General features: G+C 49.1%; 1 protein-coding gene across 6 annotated transcripts; it reads left to right on the top strand.

Moving 5' to 3' along the window:
- Positions 1-7,091: 7,091 nt before the first annotated feature.
- On the top strand, positions 7,092-23,439 carry ICAM2 (intercellular adhesion molecule 2). Of its 6 annotated transcripts, none has more exons than XM_037128011.2 (7): positions 7,092-7,234; positions 16,330-16,462; positions 17,576-17,672; positions 18,845-18,929; positions 20,719-20,982; positions 22,095-22,415; positions 23,208-23,439. In XM_037128011.2, the coding sequence occupies exons 4-7, from the start codon at positions 18,869-18,871 to the stop codon at positions 23,417-23,419; spliced, it is 858 nt and encodes a 285-aa protein (XP_036983906.2). In that variant the 5' UTR covers positions 7,092-7,234; positions 16,330-16,462; positions 17,576-17,672; positions 18,845-18,868; the 3' UTR covers positions 23,420-23,439. The 6 variants fall into 6 exon arrangements, with proteins under 6 accessions (XP_036983906.2, XP_036983905.2, XP_036983902.2 ...); XM_037128010.2 differs by lacking the exon at positions 17,576-17,672 and adding an exon at positions 13,743-13,884 and having other exon boundaries at positions 7,094-7,234; XM_037128009.2 differs by lacking the exons at positions 7,092-7,234; positions 17,576-17,672 and adding exons at positions 9,714-9,849; positions 13,743-13,884.
- The last annotated feature ends 217 nt before the right edge of the window (positions 23,440-23,656 follow it).

Genomic DNA, 23,656 nt, shown 5'->3' with positions numbered 1-23,656 from the left:
AAGTGACTCTGATACACCCCAGAGTGTGAGAACCCTTCCTCTCAGCCGGGGTGTAAGTACAAAGGAAGTCCGAGAGATAATCATCGTTGATGCTTTGGTGAGTCTTTCACTTGTTCAGTGAAAAAAGAGTATATCATTTAAAGTATATCATTTAAATGACAAGTATATCATTTAAAATCCACACTGGAATGATGCCGTATACTGTGTAAACATCCTGGCACTGAGAAATATCTGGTCGTCCAATTCCACGGCAGGGCGGGCTCTCTGACTGCAGCAAGAGCCCCTCGGGGTTCCTTCCCCAGGACCCCAGGGCCCGCGCCCACCCCCAGTGGGGTATGGTCCGTGGAAACCTCTGGGATGGTCTCGCGCTTGTTCTCAATGACGAGTGAGATGCGGGTCTTTTCCATCCACTATGCTGGACACTGGGAGGGCCCTTTCAACCCAAAGGCTGTGTCTGTCTGCATGGAAAAATTTGCTTGTGCAATTTTTTTTTAATTTTATTGATTGATTTTTAGAGAGAGTGAGGAAAGGAGAGAGAAGAAAAAAGGGAAACATCTCTTTGTTGTTCCAGTTTTTTATGCATCCACTGGTTGACTCTTGTATGTGCCCTGACCAGGGATTGAACCCACAACCTTGGGATATTAGGAAGATGCTCTAACCCACTGAGCTACTCGCTAGGGCTGCTTCTATAATTTTTAAATAATTGTCTCCCCTTTCATTTTTTTGTTTCTGTTTCTGGGTAACAGTAGAATGTTGGGACTCTGGGTTGGTTCCTCCATGTTACTTATCTTTTATATCTTATATTCCATTTGTTGATTTTTTCCTTCTGGAAAATTTTCTGGCTTTATTTTCCAAATTGTCTTTTCTTTAAGATTTTGTTTTTTAGAGAGGGGGAGGGAGAGAGCGAGAGAGAGAAACATCATTGTGTGGTTGCCTCTTGCGCATCCCCTACTGAGGACTTGGCCAAAAACCCAGGCATGTGCCCTGACTGGGAATCGAGCTGGTGACCCTTTGGTTCACAGGCCAGTACTCAACCACTGAGCCATACCAGCCAATTTTTTATGGTCCTTTTTAAAAGTTTTCTTCAGTTCTCTGTATCATCTCTATCTTTGGGGTCGTTTTTGTTTATCTTGATCTCTCTTCTCCAACTTGCAGGTTTTCCAAAATGTCTGGTGGCTCTTGATTTACTCTGTCTGTCTGGTGGGTCAGATTTACTCAAAAAGGAGGAAGTAAAGAGCAACTGTGGCCTCATGTGGTGAGTCGAGCCTATCAGTCCGTGAGCCCTGTTTTTAGGGAATCATATGGAGAACCCTTGAATGCCAGCATGCCAAGGATTTTAGATCTGAGGTTCTTAAATGTCTTTGGAGAAGAATCTTCTGATTGTTGGCCTGGGGATTGACTGCTACTGCCTGTCCTTCTGCAACAGGGACAGAGGAGAGTCAAAAGCTCTATGAACCAACTTCTAGTTGATTCCAGTTCCCACAGGTCACACCCAGACTCCACCACCCTCCCCTGAGTCTCCAGGCTGAAGTCTCGCTCTGGGTCTGTTGGGCAGATGGAGCTTCTCTGCTGCATCTCACTCATGCATAACCATAGGCAGAGAGGGGCCACTGCCCTCAGAAAGGGCTACAGCCTGCAGAGAAACCTAGCTCCTGGGGACCGGGCTCCTGAGTGGGCACAGCGGGTACAAAGAAGGGACATGGGGTGTTGATGAGAATGCAGTTGACCTTGGGGTCCAGACTGGTGGAGGACGAGAGGATTGTGCAGATGCTTGGGGTGAAGAATATGAAGGTAGAACAGTTCTGCGAGGTGGCAACGTAAGATTTGGCTGCAGGGTGGGTGATGGAGTGGAGACAGATTTGCAGTGAGGAAGCAAGGAAGGGAAGCCTCAGGTGTAGGTGGGCCTTCTGAGGGACACGGGTCCACGGGGTGACAGCAGAAGTCGGAGGACAAGAAGACAGAGCCAAGCCCTCCAGGAGCCTGGGGGGGGTGGCCTTGAGATGGGGAGTTGGCGTGGGTCTCTGGGGGGCTGGGAGGTTGGAGATAGCACATGAAGGCCAATGTCTCTCCACTAAAACAGGTTTCAGAGGGCAAATGGGAGATGTTGAGCCAAGGGAAGTCTGAACTTGGATGTGGGGGGAAACTCGGGAGCTGGTGGGAACTAAGCAGCCTGTACTTCATGTGGAGGAGGCCCACGACTCTAGGCTTGGGTGGATTAATGCACCTTCTGATTTGGGCCGGAACGGATGGGAAGTTGCTCAGAAGTCAGAAGTGACATGGGGCCCCAGGCGGTTGCTGGGGCCCCGACTTTGTCAGCTGAGGCCACTTTCCATACCGGCAGAGGAAATGGGGCAGTTCTCTGTCGTTGAAACGGAACCGTCCCTGGCTGGGTCTCATTACAGCTGGAGAGCCCGCACATTGGTGGGGGGAAAGGGAGGCCAGATTCAGGTCCCAAAGCCGGTCTGATAAGTCCCCATCTCCACTCCCAGGTCTGGACCCTGCAGTGGTCACCTCAATCCTGGACACGTTGTCTAATGTTGTATTTGCAGAAAGAATATACACTTAGACCTGTTTAAAAATCATAAACACCTGGTAGTACATAATTAATTTTTAAAAACTAACCCATAACTACACTCAAATATTTCTTAACCTAACATTCAGGCCTCAAAAGAAAACAGCTTCACAGTTTAAAAAACCAAAACAAAAATAACCTTGTACATTTTTCTTGGATGTTGCCATTGCTCAAACGAGCCAACGGGCTTCCTTTGGCATCTCTCCTCAGGAAACAGTTCAGTTTCCCATCCAAGTTCCTAGGAAAGCATCTCAGGCTACCTGGACCCCCGCATGCTGTGGAGACAGGAGAGACCCTGTCAGCCTCTCCCTCCCGGGGCTCGTTGGCTGGTGGATGTTTGTGAATAAACTTGCTGCGTCTGCATCCATCACCCTTCTTAAAAAACATCCTGTTAGGATCTCAGCTCATGTCCAACTTGTGGTTACAGAGGAGTGTCATCCACACTGCAGACTGCCACGCTGCCACGGAACATGTCTGTTGTGCTTTAGAACAGGCAGCAGGACATGGCTCATGCCAGCCACTAGATGGCGCCTGCGTGCAGCCTGTTTCTCCTGGGACCTGCCCCCCCAACCCAATGTCTGTCACCTTTGTCACAGACTTGACTGTGGCTCTTCCAGCTTTTCCTTCCCAGCTCTGTATGAGATGAGACCGGGGTCCAAAGACAGGGCCAAACGGCCTGGCTCTGTAAACAATTCATGTGCTTCATGAGCAGGTAGTTTTCTAAGTGACACGCAGTCACAAACTTCTCTCATTCAAGGGTTAGCATTGTGTAGTGGTCCCTCTCTGTATGGGGATGGCCTGGGGTCTGACACTCTGTGGATTCATTCAATAGTCAGGACACGTACTAGGGTGTCCTTGAGCACAGCCTACAAGGACATAGACAGGTACATGTCCAGGCACCAGCAGTGACAAGCACCATAAACTTGATTGAGTGGTTAGCGTCTCAGTCAATGTTTTTTTTTTTAATATATTTTGTTGATTATGCCATTACAGTTGTCCCAATTCCCCCCTTCACTCCTCTCCACCCTGTACACCCCCTCCCACCCACATTCCCCTGTTTTAGTTCATGTCCATGTGTCATAAGTTCTTTAGCTTCTACATTTCCCATACTATTCTTATCTTCCCCCTATTTTCTACCTATCATCTATGCTCTGTACCTTTTCCCCTTCTCTCCTCCTCCCACTCCCCTGTCGCTAACCCTCCATGTCATCCCCATTTCTGTGGTTCTGTTCCTGTTTTAGTTGTTTGCTTAGTTTGTTTTCTCAAAAGAGACCTTGCAGGCAAGAAGGGGCTGGAAAGAAGTATTCCAAGTCATGAAAGGCAAGGACCTACAACCAAGATTGCTCTATCCAACAAAGCTTTCATTTAGAATGGAAGGGCAGATAAAGTGCTTCTCAGATAAAGTCAAGTTAAAGGAGTTCATCATCACCAAGCCCTTATTATATGAAATGTTAAAGGGAAAAAGTTATCTAAGAAAAAGAAGATAAAAAAGATGTATAGTAAAATGACAGCAAACTCACAATTATTAACAACCACACCTAAAACAAAATCAGTCAATGTTTTTAAGTAATAGCATTCATTCCTCCCAGAAGCCCACTGAGGGGGACTGTGAGGCTGGCCAGAGGGCCTTGGAGCTTAGAGGTGGGTTCCCCGCCCAACTCTGCCCACCCTCTTGCTGCTGCACGCCTGCTGGTTACTCCTCCACATGCATGCGTAGTGAGCATGACAGAAATGCTGGCTATTACTGTATTGTCACCCCATTTTATAGAGGAGGAAACAGAAGCTCAGAGAAGTTAAGCAGCTTGACCAAGGTTACACAGCCTGCAAGGGGCTGAGCAGAGATTCAAACACAAGTCCTCGTAACCCCACTATGTCAGACCGACCCCAGCATCTCCATCATTCAGTCTGGCCCCATCAGGCCAGTGAACCCATGGCTGCCCTGTAAAGGGCCAGCCTTCCAGGGGCCTGGTTAGCATTTCCGCTCCAAATCTCTGGTTTCCACCGGTGACTGCCTTGCCTTCATTTGGACTGAGAACACTTTCTGCCAGACAGTGGTCCCAGGACCAGAAGCATCAGCATCACCTGGGAACTGGTTAGGAATGAAAATTGTCGGGCCTCCCTCAGACCTGCTGAACCAGGAGCTCTGGGGCGGGGCCCTCCAGTGATGCTGATAGACGCTAAAATTTGAGAGCATTTACAGTAAACCACACGCCTCATAAAACCGAGCCTCCAGCTTAGGGCCAGTAAACAATTGTTTGAGCCCTGCTCCTGGTGGCGTGAAGAGGAAAGCACCAGGAGTTTAGCCGAGAAGGGAAGGAAATGAACGTGGAAAAGTGATCTGCCCAGAAGCCAAAAAAAAAAGGGAAAGGGAGAATGGGGGGTTGAAGAGAGGGGGTTCTAGTTCAGATGATGGCTTTTAACAGTCCATGTGGCTTTTCACGCAGGTGCGGGAGCCTACACTTGAAGGGTTCTGCAGCGGGCCCAGCTGCACCTCTACTGCTAAGCGCTGCGTAGAGTTCCACTGTTCGGCGGTCAGGAATGCCCTGGCCCGTTAGACTCGGCCTTGGGGGCCTCCCGGCCGGGCTGCTGTCAGGCATGGGCATCCCGAGAAGTAGAAAGTTGTTTGTAATTCCGCAATAAAAAACAACCCCCTTGGTCTGTCCCTCCCTCTGGCTGACTGTTGGGGGTTTGTGGGTGACTTTGCTGCCCCTTCATGCACCCTCTGTGTTCTCAGCCCACTGCCAACCCCTGCCATCCCACATGCACCGAACCAGACCACACCTCTGCCCCCCCTCCCCAGTTTCTACCAGAGTTCTGCATCCATTCTGCATGCTGGTTCTGAGCATTGTGCACACACCATCTGGAGAGGGATCTACAGATGCATACACATATGTACATACACACTCATACCTATATGTACATACTATATGCGACTATTGCAACATGCAGGACTTGAGACACTAAAAATAATTGATCTGAAATTCAAATTTAACTGAGTGCCTGTATTTTAGGACAGTCAAAGACAGACCTACTTCCTGAGCTCCTCCCCTCATTGGGACCCCCTCCAAATGCAGGCACGAGGAATGCGCTCGGCCAGCAGGGAGCCTCCTCTTCCCACAGCTCCTGGTTATGACAGACCTGCCTCCGAACAGTGACTCTGTGACCCGATGCCGAGACAGCTGCGGGGGACTCTGCCGGGGCTCCTGCCACGTGCCCATCTCATCCACAGTCTCTTTCTCCGTATCCCCATCTTTGGGTCCTGAGCAGATCAAGTGAATTTTGAAGGAACAGCGTGTCAGGCACAGCAGTCTGCAGGAAACTGCTCGCACGCTGAAATTTGTATTTTCCCGTGCAATTTGGCTTTTCGCCAGCTAAGAAATAGAAAAGCGGTTGTCAAAGAGGACGACAGGTGGCTCCCCTGAAACTTTCTCCTTCATCAAAGGCCCCCAGTAGTAGAGAAACTGCACATCAAAAGAGAGAGACAGGAAGCCCTAGTGGGCGTGGCTCGACCGGCTGGAGCATTGTCTGGTAGAACGAAATGTCTTCGGTTTGATCCTCGGTCGGGGCACGTACGAAAAGGCAAACCATCAATGTTTCTCTCTCACATCAATTTGTTTTCTCCCTCTCTCCCTCCCCCTTCCTCTCTCTTTAAAGCAATGAAAAAAAATGTCCTCAGGTGAAGATTAAAAAAAATTTTTTAAGACTGGAGAAAATGGTACAGTAGTTCCTCAAGAAAAATGAAACAGAGCTACCATGTGATCCAGAAAATTTCTCTTCTGAGTGTGCACCCCAGAGAGTTGGGAGCAGGGACTTGAGGAGGTATTTGTCCACCCACGTTCATAGCAGCCTTACTCGCAATAGCCAAAAGGAGGAAGCAGCCCCAGTGTCCGTGGGCAGATGAGCAGGTAAACAAATGCAGTGTATCACATAATGGAATGTCATTCAGCCTTCAAGAGAAGGTAAGCTCTGGTCAAGTGCCTTGGTTGGTTGGAGCATCATTCCTTACACCAAAAGGTTTGGGGTTCAATCCCCTCGGTCAGGGTGCACACAGGAGGCACTGATGTTTCTCTCTTTCTCACTCTCTCTGAAATCAATAAAAAAACATGTTTTTGGATGAAGACTTTTTAAAAAGGTAATTCTGACTCCATCCCACAACATGGATGAACCTTGAGGACATTGTGCTAAGTGAAACGAGCCAGTCAGAGAAGGACAGGCACCATGTGACCCCACTTACATGAGGTCCCTGGGGTGGTCGGACTCATAGAGACAGAAAACAGAGGTTGCCAGAGGCTGGGGTGAGGGGCGACTGGGGAGTTCAGTGCTTAAGGAGCACAGAGTTCCAGCTGGGGGGGTGAGAACGTTCTGGAGACAGGTGCTGGAGACGGCCACACAGCAACGTGGACGTCCCCAATGCCACAGAACGGTGCACTAACGACGGTTAAGTGGACCGAAAGTAAGGCTAATGGAGATAATCCGACACAGGAAGCACATGACTTCTGAGTCAGACGGAAGGAAGATGCCTGAATTAACACGTCAGAGCCACGCTTCACTGGCGCCACAGCACCGGCGGCAGCATCACAACCGGCTTTCACCTGTCAAAGTGGCCGGGCCCCTGGCTGCCCCTCCTTCCCCATCGCTGTCACTCCATTCAGCAAGTGACAGGTAAGGTCCCATTACTCACCTTCCTCCTGGCAGAGTGGGAAGGGTTTGGGATGGAGCGTCAAGGCCTGAGTTTCAATGCCTTGCCCTCTCTGGGCCTCAGTTTCCCCCGGTTAGCATGGCGGATGGGAGGAAGCTGGAAATTCCAGAGTTCCTTCCGGCTGGATGTTTGGCTGTTCCCAGCTCCCAGCTCGTGCGGCTCCCGTCTGCTCGTGCCGAGTGCGCGGGCCTTGCTTCGGTGGTGGTTTCCTGTTTTCGTCCTCTTGCTTCCCCTCCTGCTCTGCTAGGAGGTGACAGATACAGAAGCGTGGGGCTGCCGTTCTGTCCAGGGGCCCACGTGCATATGACCTCGGCCCTCTGCGCTGGGCTGTGCATGTGAGCCCGGCCAGAGCTGATACGCGGGGGAAGGGACGGTGTATCCCTTCCCTCTGGAGCTCGCATCTGGGGTTCACGTGGGATCTCACTCAGTGCAGTTCTCCCTCCTCAGCTGCAGGGGGACTTCCCACACATTCCCACGGAGCTTCCTCTCCTTCGCAGACGTGTAGGAGTTTCTCTCTTCCCTTGGTATTCTTTTGGTAAAATGGAATGTGTAGCACCTAATAGACACACATGTAACACACATGTACATTACATGCAGCATAATAATATGGACAGCCTTGAACCCACCACTCAACACGAGGATGATTCCTAAATCTTGCATCTACCTGTGTGTTTTACATCCCACCCAGATGTAACCACCTTCCCGAATTGGGGGGTTATTGTTCTCTTGATTTTTTATTCTTTATCACAAATATGGGTCTGTGTGTGTATGAAGCAGTTACATAACATTTACTATGTGCTAGGCATGCTTTAAATACTTAAAAATATTAACTTGCCCTGACCGGTGTGGCTCAGTGGGTTAAGCATGCAGCAAACCCAAAATGTAGCTGGTTCGATCTCGGTCAGGGCACACGCCTGGTCTGCAGGCCAGGTCCTTGGCTGGGTGCGTGACAGAGGAAACCGATCCATGTGTCTCTCTCCTTTTCTCCCGCCCTTCCTCTCTCTCTGAAAAATATATAAAATCTGTAATTAAAAACATTAAAATGTTAACTCACTGTGTTTAATCCATACAACAACCCTAAGAGGAAGGTACTATTATTAATCCCGTTTTACAGAAGCAGACACTGATAAGTGACTTGATCAAAATCACCCAGATAACAGAGGCCAGCATGGGACTTGTCTCCTGGTTCTTAGTGCAGAAGCTTCTCTGGGGCGTATATCTGGGAGTGGAATTGTGGGTGACAGGGAACAAGAATATTCAGCCTTACAAGGTGGTACCTGGTGATTTCCCAGACGACTAATACACCCTCTCACCAGCAGTTATAAGTGTTTCCATTGCCCTAGAACCCTCCAGCATTTGGTTCTTGTTAGATTCTTAGCTTTTGCCTATCCGGTAGATATCAAATGGTATCCACTGTGATTTTAATTTAGAATTTTCTGGCTACCATTGAGTTAAAACTTCTTTTTTATTTGTTTATACTTGTTTTCTTTTCTCTGAAATGCGCATATGTATCTTTAATGTAATCAAAGTTGACAGATGTTTAGTTTATGATTAGCGTTTTGGGGATCTTGCTTAAGAAATCCTTCCCTGCTCAGAAAACAAAAAAAATATTCTACTACATAGCCTTATAAAACTTTTTAACGTGTTCTTTCACAAGTCCTGCATCTGGATGGAACTGATTTCTACATTTGATGTAAAGTTGGAATATGTTTCCCTCTATTTTTCTCCATGTAGTTTTATACAGGGTTTTGCTGGGCTCTTTATTTCCTTCTGGTTAATTTGTCTACATCTACACTAACACTGTGTTTTATAATGTCTTTTTTATAATAAATCTAATAGAGCAAATCTCCTTCCCTTAATGTTGTTTAGGGGCATTTTGGTCCTTTTGCTCTTCCATGTGAGTTTTAAGAATCAGCTTTCAATTTTCATGCAAAACTGAGATTAACTGCAATTGTACTGCATCTGTACATTAGTCAGGGGAGGACTGATATCTCTATGGTATTGAACCCGCTGTTCATTTACATGAGCTATCTCTCCATTTACTTAGATTGTATTAAATGTCTTTCAATAGGGTTTCATGATTTTTTACTGTAGGTCATATACATGGTTCGCTAGATTATTCCTATTTTTCCTATTATAAATGATTTTTCAGACTGCATATTTTCTCTTCTTAAATCTGTTCACGTAAGTCTTTAGTCTGGGCTCCTTCAAAAGAAGAGCCTGGAGCAAGGACGAAGGTTCAGGTAGGTTACTTGAGACGTGATTCCGGGGAGCAGGGAGGCTGAAACAGGGAAGGAGGGAAAAGCCATGTTAAAGGTGCGTGCCTGGTGATGCTGTAGGCCGAGGGAGCTCAGTCCCGCTGGGACCTCTTACAAACCTTAGAAGCTGCCGCCCACAATTGTCCGTGGGAAAGCAGGAAGCTGGAGCACGCCTTCGGCTCCTGCCCCTCCCCGTGTAAGGCTACAAATTACGGAACTTCATTCTCCTGCATGATAAGTGGCTCGTTCAGTGGCACTGAAGAGGCAAAAAGCAAAAAGGAACACTGTGTAAACCTGAGGTGGGACATTGGCAACGTAAGGTGAGTCAAAGCTCGCATGGTACTGTCCGCCGTGACTGCAGCTGGTGTCAGAAGAGGGTGAAAGGGAGGTGACACAGGACACCCAAGTTTGCTCTTATGGAGGGAGTAAACGCCCTATGAACGTGTTTTTTGGAGACAGGCTGTGCTTGGATGTGCTCTTATGTTTACACATTGCTAGATTTGGGTTGCTAGTATTTTTTCTAATCCTTGCATCTATGTTTGTGAGTGAGATTGACTTCTAATTTTTCTTTCTCATTCTGTACTTGCCTCATTTTCGTGTGAAGGTCATGCCGGCCTCACAGAATTAGAGAGCGTTCCCGATTTTCCCATTTTCAGAAAGAGGTTGTATAAAATTAGAATTATCTCCATTTAAACTTCTATAAAACTATCTGGAGCATGGATTTTCTTTGTGGGAAGTTTTAAAATTACTGATTCAACTTTTTAATAGTTATAGAATCATTTGGGCTTTTAATTTCTTCTTAAATCAAGTTTCGTTATACTTTTCTAATGTTCGGTCTACTTTCCTTCATATTTCTTGGCATAAATTATGTATAGTCATTTTTTATCTTTAATCGTGGTAAAATACACATAACCCAAGATGTTCCATCTTATCTGTGCTTTTGTCTGCTTCATTAATCACAGTTGAGAGATATATATTAAAATGTCTTGCTGTGATGGTGGTTTTATCTCTTTGTAGGTTTTTCAAGATAGATCCTTACAAGTTTAGAACTGTTTAAACTTCCTGGGGAATTGACCTTTAATTTAGGTATTCTATCCCTAATAAATATTTCTGTCCTAAAAGTCTTCTTTGTCTGATAGCAATAATTACTTGTGGTAAGTGCAAACGATTGTTTTGCGGCCAATCTCTGGCGTTTTCTTATACAAAACAGAAACTCTACCGGGGAAACAATTCCTCACTTCCCCTCCCCAACGACAACACCCAGCAACTTCTGGTCTACTTTCCCTCCCTATGAATTTGTAAGGTCTTCTTCTTAATGTCCCTATTTCCATTCCTAATAACGTTCACTGGTGCTTTCTTGTGTTTCTGAATAGATTTTACCAGAGATTTTCCCATTCTATCTGTTTTTTCAAGGACTAACTTTTGGCTTTGTATTGGTCCTCTTTTATTTCCCATGTTATCGATTTCTGCTCATTAGTATTCGCTTTGAGTTCACTTTCGGGTTTGCTTTGTTCTGTTTACTTTGGTTTCTTCTCTTCATTCCTTTGTGTCTCCTTTGTTTTTCTTTTCTGACTTCCTGACTGCTTACTTACATTGGGTGCTTATTTCAGACTCGTTTCTAATACAAGCATTTAAGGCTATAAATTTCCCTCTAAGTATCACGCTTGATGCATCCCATACATTTCAATACATTGTTTTTTCATTACCATTCAATTCAATAGGTTTTAAAGTGGGTTATTTCTATTTTTTTCTTTGACCCATGGGTTGCTTAGAGCCTATTTTTATATTACCAAATATATAGAATTTTAAAACTTATATTTAAAAAAAAACTTGTGTTTTTTTAATTTATAGGTACCTATTAAGCTTTTAAACTGTGTGTTTTAGCTCTTCTATTCATTTCCTGACTTTTTTGTCTGCTTTGTTATTCATAGTTGAAGGAAGTGTACTAAGATTTCTTGCTATGATGGTGGTTTTTTTTCTCTTTATGGTTTTTCTTTCTTTCTTTGAAGCTAGATGCCTACCCGTTTACAACTACTATAATTTTCTGGTGAACTGACATTTTCGCTTAGGCATGTACACTATTCCGAATGGGTGTTTTTATCTCACAAGTCCTTTAAGTTGGGTATCAATAGCACTTTCCTGGCTTTCTTCCGGTCAGTGTTTGCCTGGCAGGTCTTTCTTCCACCCTTTGACCTTCGCCCCTTCCATACTCATGGGTTGGGTGTGTCTCATAAACAACACAGAACTGGGTTTGGGGTTTTAATTTTTTTTTATTTTTTAATTTTATTTAGTTATTTTTCAAGTACGGTTGTTTTTTTTTTTTTGTCTATTTCTCCCATCCCAGCCTCCCCCATGATATTTTTAAAATCTAAACTGAGATGAGCAATTAAGAATGATTGAGTCCATGACTTTCACTAAATGCTGCTCCACAAATTGAGTTGAAAAGCCTGATTTTCAGCATCAATCTATAGCTGGCAGGAACCCTAACCCAGAAGATTCTTTTCTGAAGTAGTGTTTGAACTACAAGAAAGTTTAAACGTTTGTAATAGACTTTATTTTCTGAGAGCAGTTTTAGGTTCACAACAAAATCGGGACGGTACAGAGATTCCTCATATATCCCACCCCTGCCCCACTTATACAGCCACCCCATTGTCAACATCCCCCAGCACAGAGGTACATTTGTTACTTTCCGTGAACCTACACTGGCACATCATTGTCACCCAAAGTCTGTAGTTTACATCAGGGTTCACTCTTGGTGTGGTACATTCCATGGGTTTGGACAAATGTATCGTGACATTTGTCCAACCATTCAAGTAACAAAGAGAATAGTTTCACTACCCCAAAAATTATGTCCCACCCACTTATCCCTCTCCTCCCGCCCCAACCCCTGGCAACACTGATGAGCCAGCCACCCTCTGGTCATCCCCAAGTCTTCATCTCCGCTCTCTTGCCTGCTGGCTGCAAGCACGTTATTAACTCACCTGAGCCACTGTTCTCGTATGCGCCATCAGAATGGCTCTCTTTTTTTGTAGTTTGGTGTGATAATTAAATAAAATAATGCATTAAAACCTTTAGCTTAGTGCCTAGCAAAGAATAGATAACAGCTAAATGTTAGTTCCCTTTTTTCTTCCTCCTTCTCTTAGCAACCTGAGGCCACGTTTTGCAGAGAAGAGGTACAGGAAAGGACTCGGGTGATGGTGTACGTCACCAGAAATCTAAATACGGGGAGGAGAGGGAAAAAGAAGGGGGAGAGCTTCCAGCTGCCACCTCCCAAACTTTTCCAACTTGGAAAATCCCTCCCTTCCTGCTCTCTCTCAGGAGTGTTACAATCCACGCATATCCATTTCCTCAGTCCAACTCCTTAACCTGCATCTGATAAATACCCAGATGCACTCTGTCCTCAAAGTGGAAGTCAGATGATTCAGCACCAAGCCGTGTGTACAAGACAGCAGGTAGCTGGGGCGTCAGAGAGAATGAAGGGCCAGGTCATGCTCGTTTGTTGTCACATCGAATCCTGGGATTCCCAAGGGAACCGGCCTGAACCACGGGATTTGTCAGGACCACAGGCCCAAGCTCTGTTCCTCTTCTCCCAGCAGTTCTGCTGAGGCTGATGTGTGCACACGAGGCTTCATCTTTTGCATTAAATGCAGGCATCAGACAGTCACTGATTAGCAGGGGGAAAGGCAAAAAATAATTGCACAACCTCTGTCTTTTAACTGCAGCTAAAATTTTGATCTTTATTGCGATCATTAACAAACATCTTTTTTAAAATTTACATTTGTCCCACTTTTTCAATGCTTTTATCCTCATTTAATTTTTTGATTGGTTGAAGGTTGTCTGTTTTGATACCATTTTAATCTCCTCTCGTGGTTTATGGCTTATAAACTCTCTTTCTCTCTTAAGTTTCCTTGAAATTTTACCATGCTGGTACCACTTCCAGTGCACCCTCCTTTCTATACCACACGGGAATCTAGAATGTAATCCCCTCACATATTATTGCCCAGTATTTTAGCTTTGAACTTTTAGGAACTTCTTGAATTGCAGACAGTGATTGCTGGGAGTTACATACTCACATGCCATTTTACTTCTTCATCCTTCCTTCTTGCATAGAAAAGTGTCCTGTGGCCATTTGGAACTCTGCCTGACACCTATCTTTAAAGATCCTTTAGTGTAGACATCTTGGGAATAAGCTCACTCAATCTCTGTTTATCAGTATCCTTATCTCACCTTGGTCCTGAAACTGGAAGAGCCGGCGTCCGTGCTGCCTGTCACCTACCAGACCCAATAAGCAGAGACAGGGATTGAATCTTTATGGGCGCTTTATTCAGATGGCTGGCGATCTGAGAAGATGGCAGGTTTGTACCCTAACGGTCTGTCTTACTTTTCCTTTCAAACCATCCTTTTTTTCCTTTATTGTTATTCAACTGCAGTTGTCTCCATTTTCCTACCATTACTTCCCCCACCCCACTTACCCCCACCTCCCACTCTCAATCCTACCCGCCTTTGACTTTGTGCGTGTGTCCCCTATACATGTTCCTTGATGACCCTTCCCTTCCTTTTCCCTAGTATTCCCCTACTCCCTCCCCTCTGGTCAGTTTGTTCTTTATTTCAATATCTCTGGTTTATTTTGCTTGCTTGTTTGTTTTTTAATTAGGTTCTACTTATAGGTGAGGTCATATGGTATTTGTCTTTCACCACCTGGCTTATTTCACTTAGCACAATGTTCTCCAATTCCATTCATAGTGTTGCGAAGGTAGGAGCTCCTTTTTTCTGCTGCATAGTATTCCATTGAGTAAATGTACCACAGTTTTTTGATCCACTCATTTACTGATGGGCACGTAGGTTGCTTCCAACACTTGGCTATTGTAAATTGTGCTGCTGTGAATATTGGGGTGCATAGGTTCTTTTGAACTGGTGAAAATCTCAGATGTTCCACATAGCAATATTTTCACCATTATGTCCCCTAGAGTAAGGGCATAAAGGAAAGAATAAACAAATGAGACTTCGTCAAAACAAAAATCTTCTGCACAGCTAAAGAAAACATCAGCAAAATAAAAAGGGGACCGGTTGTATGGGAAAATATATTTGCCAATGATACCTAGGACAAGGGTTTGATCTCTAAAATATATAAAGAACTCACAGGACTCTACTCTAAGAATACAAAAAAAACAAATAAAAAATGGGCAAAGGACCTGAACAGACACTTCTCCAAGGAGGACATACAGAGGACACAGAGACATATGAAAGGATGCTCAGCATCACTAGCCATCAGAGAGATGCAAATTAAAACCACAGTGAGGTACCACTTCACACCGGTCAGAATGGCCAACATAAACAAATCAACAAACAGGTGTTGGAGAGGATGTGGAGAAAAGGGAACCCTAGTGCACTGTTCGTGGGAATGCAGACTGGTGCAGCCACTTTGGAAACCAGTATGGAATGTCCTCAAAAAACTAAAAATGGAATCAAGCCAGCCTCTTTTTTTAAGAGGGCAGAAGTGTAGGTAAGGGGTCTGGAATTCAAGGGAAAAAAGTGTAGGTAAAGGATTTGGAATTCAGGAAAGAGGTTAATGAGATAAACCCTGCAGTCTGGCAATTTCCCCAACATCCTTCCATCCACTGACCTGTCATTTTCTTCATCTGGGTCCTGGGTCCTGGGTCCCGGGTGATTTTCTTCACCTGTGTCCTGGGAGGCAGATTCTCTCCCTGGAGCACAATGGCTCGGTTGCCACCTTGACTGCTTGTGGTCTCTTCTGGGGCACATGGCTTGTGCTCTCCTTGAGTCAGGGGGAGCCGTACCTGCAGTTCCTGAAACAACAGCTTTTCACATGCATTAACTACTAGGCTTATTAACTATTATCTGAAACTAAAATTTTCCGACTCCTGAGTTTCCCCACTGGTCCTGGAAAGATGGTTTTGCCAAGAACACAGTTCTAGTCTGAAAGTTGTTTTCCTTCGACAGGAATATGAGTGATAGAAGTCCCCTCATTAAGACCCAGTTGGACCCTGTGGAAGAGATGAGTTCACTTCCTAAACTGAGGCTCCAACCTCCCCTTCCTTTCCAGTTCTCGGGTATCTTCCAGAACCCACGATCCCCCCCATGGTGCCCAGCTACTGCTTTCCTGTACACATAGCTCAGCTCTAAGTCATCTGGCTTCTGGACCCATTAAAGGACAAACAGTGCTTCTGTGTATTTCAGACTCAGGTTGAAGGAGTTAAGACTCAGAAAACGAATTGTGTGGATTGTAATATTCCTGACAGGGAGCAGGAAGGGAGGGATTTTCCAAGGAGGAGTGAGGGTCTGGGAGGCAGTAGCTGGAAGTTTTTGGTCTTGCTCTCCCCTCCCTGCCCCTGCTTTTGTCCGTTCTGCTGAGGAACTCAGAGCCCTAAAGAATAAGCCAGGGAGTATATGAGGGTGAAACAGTGGTCTGGGAAGGAAGACCTGAGTTTCTTCTCTCCTCCACACGAAGGTCGGTTTCCTCCATCTCCGGGCAACTCCCAGTGTCAGGAAGCTTTGCTCATTCTCTTTTGTTTGGAAGTGCTGATCAGGGCATCCTAGGACCTGCCGTCACCCCCAAATCCTCTTCACTCTCTCCCAGAAGGCCTCTGGCCTCACGCAAGTAGTCACCTCCTCCCCCATGTCACCTTCCCGCCCGAAAGCTCTGCAAGGCCGAACACGCCTTGCGGTTACTCCCCTGCACAATGACCTGCAGTAGCCCTGACCCTCCCTGAGCAGGTTTGAAGGGCAAGAACCGCCCACCGATGTCCAGCCTGAAAAGCTCTTTCGTTTCTGCAACACAGAACCATCACCAGCCACAACCCAGCCCTCCAGCCTCTGAAGTCCACCCCGCCGAACCCCCAGCCAGCACGTTACCTGTCACCGTTCGGTTCAGCTTCCATCCACCACTGAGCCGTCCTTCTGTCGGCTTCGCAGGTAGGTGAGCGGTAGAGCGCTTGCTGTTCGGACCAGAAAGGGGAGGGTTTGTTCCTGCCAGCTGTTTCAGAAAGTCTCAGGAAAAACCAGTCCCCACCTAACTCCGAACACCTGTCCTCGTCCTCGGAGACCCAGGAGCCTCCGTTGTTCTCTGCTTCTGCTGTCAGCCCAACTGTAGCTGGGGGGCAGCTGAGGCATCCACAGAAGGAGAAAGATATGCTGAGTGGGCCCAGAAGCAAGGTTGCACGGGGCTTGTTTACCAAGACTACTGTCTTTCATTCATTTGCTAATCCACCCACCCATCCATCCATCCATCTACCAACTGAACAGAAATTAAGTGCCCACTGTGTGCCAGCGGGTGTCATTTCCTGCTGGAGATAGCAGAGCACGTGGTCCAGCTTCCGTCCTCTTGTGTGGACAGGCCAGCAGGAACGCAGGGGAGACTGACGTGTAAGCTCTCGGACCAAGGTCCACATGTCTCACAAGGAGGGCCTGCCCAGGGGCATGGGAGAGAGATCGAAGGAGGAGTTGGTGGGGAGAATGGGCCTGGTGGGCTCAGGGCAGGACCTGCGGGCCGCAGAAGCCTCACTAAGGCCCACAGGTGTGGAGTCAGGCTGGCCCAGCTGCAAGTGTGGCCGGGTTCACAGGCGCTGCCCCTTCTAGAGACTCTGGATGTGAACCAACCCGCCCTTCCCAAAGCTCTCATGGCAAGGAAGGCCCTGGCAATTTCTCTGGCCTTCTGCTGCCTTGCACTTCCCTCCCAAGGTTCTGCTGGGGGTCCAGCGCCCAGGAATCCTTCTGTTGCCCCTGCTCTGGTGGGTTTCAGGGGTCTCCAGGCTGCCTCTCACTCATTACGTTCACTCGTTCTCTCCTAAGTGTGTGTGACTTTGGGCAAACCACTTAAATTGCCCCGTGACTCAGTTTTCCCACCCGTAAAATGGGGACATAACGGTACCTACCTCCTAGAGTTGGGGGATTTAATTAGTTAATACTCATAGAGTGCTTATGACCTGTAGTCAGTAAATGTTCACTGTTGCATTATTGTTATTATTTTTGTAGTTATTGTTTATTATTATTATTACTATTATTATTACCGTTGTTATTACTGTTCAGGCCTGGTGGAGGCCACAGAGTTGCCACATAGCAGGGCCCGCTGCCTGGCCCCCTGGGGCTGCCGCTTGGGTTGGAGGTGCGTCTCCTGCAGCCGCAGGTGGGCTCAGACCCCTGCGCTGGGGATTGGTTCCACCCTCCCCTCCATCTCCTCTCTGTATCATTCCAAGGCCCAGCAGCCTGTCCCGGGCTTCCTGGGTCCCCGCTGACAAGGGCAGCACTTGATGACTGCACTATGGTGACAGCCTTTGGCCTCCTCAGCCCAGAGAAGGCTGTGACCTCACCCCACCCTCCCAAGCCAGCAGTGAGGTTTGGGCTGAGCCCTGAAAAGGCTGGGGCATCCCTTTGGAAACGCCACAGCTGGGGTGCTTCCTAGGCTGGCCGGTCCCAGGGCCTCCTGGCCAGACCCACCCCACGGACAGAACCCCCCTCTCACCGGCTTTCTGCTTGTGAGGGTCCCTGCAACCGGTGACAAAGCCTCCTAGAAACATACTGCAACTTGCCAGGCTTCAAACCCTCACGCCAAGCCTCCCTGTCTACAGGGGTGACCCCCATAAGCCCGGTTCGAAAATGGGAGGCTGAGGATTTGGGTTACAGCCAGCCTGACCCCCATTACCTCTGTCCGTGGGGACTATCATGGGAACATTTCCAGAGGCTCTGGTCCTCAGTGTCCCTGTATCAGCTGAGTCACTGGTAGGTTGACAAGGAAAGCTGAGTAGTGTGTTCAGGTTTAAGTAGAGTTGTCCTCCACTGTTAGCTGGAGCTCCTCCAATTCCCACCCACGTGTCCCTAGAAAATCCCAGCTCTTTATCTGCTGTGTTATGGTGACTTTGTTATGTCCCGGACAGGTCCTGACTTCAGATAATTTCTTTCCAGAGGGGGCCCCAGCAATGTGTTTTGTGAGATTCGGGGTCCCCAGATCTGGGGCTTGCAGTCATTCCTGTCTCCTGCGTCCACACAGTGTGCCAGAATCCTGTGTGCATGCATGTCATTCACACGCATGCACATGCTTGTCCACGCACGGGCACTCTTCAGCACCCTGACCTCACCGGAGCAGGGCCTAGACTCAGGTTATGCCCTTGCTTATCAGCAGTGCCCAGCTTCCTCTGCCTGGGTTCCTGCAAGCCCAGATCCGGGGCCCGCCTTCCACATGGCTTCCCTAGGGCCACTCAGATAATAAGAGGAAATACAGTCACCCGCTCACAAAAGGCTGGAGGTGCAAGCGCTTTGACGGTAGGCCACCACTCCTCAATCTGCATCCTGTCTCTGCAGTCTACCGCCGTCCTCCGCGTGGAGATGTCTCCTTCTGGCTGCTGGGGCCTGCCCGTGGCCCTTCTGGCCTTGCTCTTCTGCCCAGGTGAGCCAGTGCCCGGGGTTCCTGGCTTGGCACGTGCTGGGCCAGGGGCGGGGGCTGCCTGCTCTGCTGGCTTTAGGTTGGGGGGTGGTGCTGACCCTAAAGTCTCTGAGGTTTTGAACACAGTGGTCGGCCACAGTGGGTACCGGATGCTGTGGCAACCTGGTTTCTGTACGACCCAGGCATCAGGGGCGCATCCTGGCCTTCCGGATACCAGGTGGAACAACCCCATGGCGTCACAGCATGCAGATGTGGCAGGTCATGGAGGCTACATGGTGGGCTGGGGAGGGGCTTAAGGAGGTGAAGGGAGCTGGGGTTTGAGAGAAGGTAAGGGTGTGCCCCAGCTGATCTTCAGATGTGGCCTGTGGGACAGAGAGGGCAGTAGGGGGCCTCCCCTTCTGGCTGTCCTCAGAGCTAAAGTAAAGCCCCTTTTAGTGGGTCAGGGGCACTGAGAGGGAAACTGCCACCATGTGCCTAGCACTCTGTTTTGGATAAGCTGCCAGGTGCTTTTAAAGGGCTATTTCATTGAACCTTCCTTTGGGAAAGGATTTACTAGCCCATTTTACAGATGAAGAAACTGAGGTTCAGAGAGAGAAAGCACCTTGCCTAAGGTCACATACCTGGTGCATGGTGAACTCAAGATTCCAATCCAGCTCTGCCTTCCTGCCAAGCCCCTCTCTTGCCACTTCACTATACAGCAGGATCTGAGGGCTGAGTTGTGGCGTGGGGGCGTGGCACTAGCACAGGACACAGGCTGGGCCTGCCGGGTCAGATCGAGGACCTTCCTGGTCATTGCCGAGGGAGACATGAGTGCTGAAGACTCGACCTTCATGCATCAGATATTCCTGAGTCCGTCACACACAGAGCACTGTGCTAAGCACAGTAATAAATAGGGTCCTGCCTTCTAGAAGCTCCAGAGCAGCTGAGGGAGAGTCAACACGAATGTGAACCACTGGTGCAGTGAGTCACAGGCCAGGTGGTTCCATCTCCTTGGTGACCTCCTCTTCCCCTGTCTTTGTCCTCACTGAGCTCCAACACCCTGGACACCTCACTATTCCTCCAACACACCAAGCACACCCCTGACCCAGGGCATTGAGCTGGCAGTTGCCTCTCCCCAGAACCCTCTGCCCCCAGTATCTGCGGGGCTCACCCCCAACCCCCTCATGCCTTTGCTCAAATGTCGTTACCTTGGTGAGGCCTGTGCTAAGATGCCCCACCCCCGCCCCGCCACTTTCTGTTTCATTTCTCAGGCACTTGTCACCACCTGATGGGCTGGATAGTTGTTTATTATTGTCTGTTTCCTTCATTAGAATGTAAGTCTCTGCAGAGGCAGGGTTAGGTCTGCTTCGTTCACTGCTGCAGAGTCTAGAACAGTACCTGGCACATAGCAGGTGTTCAAACAGTATTTGAGGAAGACGGGAAGGAGGGAGGGAGGGAGGGGTCGAACCCCAGGCCGCAGAAACTCAGGAGACAGAGCCCACCTCCTTCTCAGAGAGGCCTTCATGGAGGAGGGCACATTCGGGCTGGGCCTTGAGTGTTGTATAGGATCTCTCTCCACAGAGATAGAAGATGTGCATGAGGTGCACCTCTTCTGGAGATGACGGGCTGGAGGAAGGACAACCAACGTCATGGAGACAGCCCGGGGGCTTCCTCCTCGGTCTAGACGCAGGGCCTGAATGAAGGTCAAGGGTCAAGGAGCAGAAGGAGTCCCTTGGTCAGACTGCCAGTGGTGGGCAGCTCCCCTGGGCAGAAGGATGAGGACATCTGCTGCCCAGCGTTTCTGGTCCTCCAGGGTCTGCTGAGGAGTTCGAAGTAAGGATGTGCCCAGAGCAGCTGGCGGTGGAGCACGGAGGGTCCGAGGTGATCAACTGCAGTACCACCTGTCCCAGGCCTGAAACTGGTGGTGTGGAGACCTCCCTAAATAAGACTTTGCTGAAGGAAGAAACTCAGTGGAAACAGTACAAGGTGTTTGGCGTCTCCCAGGACACGGTCGTGTATTGCTACTTCATCTGCTCCAAGAAGCAGATATCGGCGTCCGTCAACTTCAGTGTGTTTTGTGAGTGCTCCACACTCTCTCCAGGGCAGATCCTGTGTCTGCCCAGTGTTCCTGCTCCTGGCCACTCCCGTCACGGCCCCCACCTTCCTGGGCTCCTGAGGTGACAGAGCCAGACCCAGGCCAGGAGCCCAGCATCTGCTCACACCCCTCCCTGGCCTCCCTGAGCCTCCTGGCAGCCCCGGTTTGGGGGCTTGCTCAGAGGAGGGTGGTCCAGGCAAGAGGCGCCCCAGAGCAGTGGCGGCACTGTCAGGAGGGCTGCATGCTCTTCAGTGTCCCCTTCAGCTCATTGAGTCACCAGGTGCTTTTATCTTCCCCTGAGGGTCCTCAGCAAAGGAGGGACCCACACACACACACACACACACACACACACACACACACACACACATACCCCTGCGCATGAGCCATGGAGACCTCCTGACAGGCTGGGATTCTCTCAACATCTTGGCACTAAGGGTATCGCTTGGGTCCTCCCCCTTACTGACATCAGTGGGTCCAAAGAATAGAAAGATGTCCTAAATGCAACAGAGCATCCCGGGGTGATGGAGGCGAGGTATTCTGGTTCAAAGGGAAATCCAGACCACACCGAGGGCTCTGTTTGATGAGGGATCAAGGCAGCTGTGAACCTGACCCTGGAGACTAAGGCAGGTCTGACTTCAGCCCCGACCCCTTAAGTGAGAACCTCACAGTTCATGGTCCAGTTCCCATGATCACTCCCTTCTAAGTCTCTGCACATAATTATCCAACTGTTTCATTTTTGAAATTAGTTTTTAATTTCTGGAGAGAAAGCAGGCAGATGCAAACATTTATATCTCTCTGGTTGGCCCCACAGTTTCTGGACCCTCTCTTTGTAAGACACCTGACCATCCCCGTCCTTATCCATATTCAGAAGCTGTCACATTTGTGGAACTACCACCCAGCACACCTCTCACCCTGAACTGCTTCCTTCTTTCCCTCTTTACACTATAGAGCAGGCCAGGCCCCAGCCGACATCCTCCCCCTCAAGTCCAGCCAGGGACCCAAGAACACAGTGCTGATGGGGGGTGCTCGTGGCCAGGTGGGCCCCCTGGGACCACACCCCCATCTAACCAGACCTCCCCTGGCCTTCCCTGCAGACCCTCCAAAGGAGGTGCTGATGACGGTGCAGCCCATTTGGGTGATTATGGGTGAATCTTTCATCATTGAGTGCAAGGTGCCCGAGGTGGCACCCCTGGACAAACTCACCCTCACCTTGCTCCGTGGCAACGAGTCCCTGCACCAGCAGACCTTTGAGGGGGCAACAGGCACCCCACAAGAAGCCATGACAACATACAACAGAACAGCCCAAAGAGAGGATGAGCTCTACAACTTCTCGTGCCAGGCCGAGCTGGACCTGCGGTCTCGCGGTGGGAAAATCATTCGCACAACATCAGAGTCCCAGGGGCTCAAGATCCATGGTGAGGGGAAGCCCCCAGGATAGAGGGAGGGAAGGACAGGGTGCTCATTTTAGGCCCCTGGGGAAATCAAAACCTTAGCCCACTCTTTGCCAGCTCAGAGGGGCAGGCACCCAAGGACCCCACACCCAGTGCTGAGGGTCCCTGTTATACTCCTTCCTCCCTGAAGTCCCCAGTGTGGACCTCAAGTAGTTCTTTGGCCATTAGTGAGCTGTGTGACCTTGACCAAGTCAACTTCCTTTCTCTGGCCATGGCTCCTCTCTACAAGGAAAAGTTTGAACTAACTGACCCCTAAGGTCTCCTAGAACTTCACTGTTCTGTGAGTCTTGATGGCCAAGATGCTCCCTGTCTTCAGAGAGTTTGGTAGAAACTCCCTCAGCTCTGCCCAGGGAGGTGGTGGTCTGGGCCACACCACTGTCCAGGCCATGGTAACCAGAGACCACATGCTGGTGCCAAGGGCTGATGTCGGGGGAGACATCTGCCCTCACAGTCTCACCGAGGCCTGGCTGGTGGCCTGGACCCCAGCATACCTGTCCCCTCGTTAGTGCACCCATTGCCACTCATCTCTGTCACACAGGGTGGCGGCAGGATGGACGATGGGGTGGGTGGGTGCTGGGTGGGTCTCCACTCCCCCTCGGCCCCTGGGCACCTAGGACCAGAGGACTTCTAGGACCGCTGCCCCCTTCTTCCCTAGAGCCCAAGCAGTCCAAGCAGATGCTCATCATCATCGTGGTTGTGTCAGTGCTGCTGTCGTTGTTTGTGACATCCGTCCTGCTGTGCTTTGTCTTCGGCCAGCAGTGGCACCAGAGGCGAAGAGGCAGTTACGGGGTGCAAGCAGCTTGGAGGAGGCTGAGACGGGCCTACCGCGCATAGACTACCCGGGGCACGGCCCCCACCGCGACAGCCACTGGGACTCATTGTGGCTCCTCAGGGCTGTGGTCCAGCCCTGGCCGAAGGACAATGACAAGCAGCAGAGGACTTGGGGGACGTTTTCTTTTCTAGTCTGAATACAAACACCTGGACTTAACTTTGTGCCTCAGTGTCTTCTCCTGGGAGAATACTCAGCTGCCAGGGAGGTCACGCATGAGACCCAGACCTCTGTTCCCAGGTACCTCCTCAGTGTCCCTCCACCCTCTCCTTCACAGGGGCCTTCCCAGCCAGCCCAGGCCCTGGGGCACTCCCGTGCTGACCAGTCAGCCCAGGCACCTGACGCCCACCCTCACCGGGCTGGCTGGGAAACCTAA

Source organism: Artibeus jamaicensis, unplaced genomic scaffold (genome assembly GCF_021234435.1).
Source record: "Artibeus jamaicensis isolate MK-2021 breed Jamaican fruit bat unplaced genomic scaffold, CSHL_Jam_final contig_1998, whole genome shotgun sequence".
Classification (NCBI taxonomy): Eukaryota; Metazoa; Chordata; class Mammalia; order Chiroptera; family Phyllostomidae; genus Artibeus; species Artibeus jamaicensis.
This window is presented reverse-complemented; position numbering and strand designations above follow the sequence as displayed.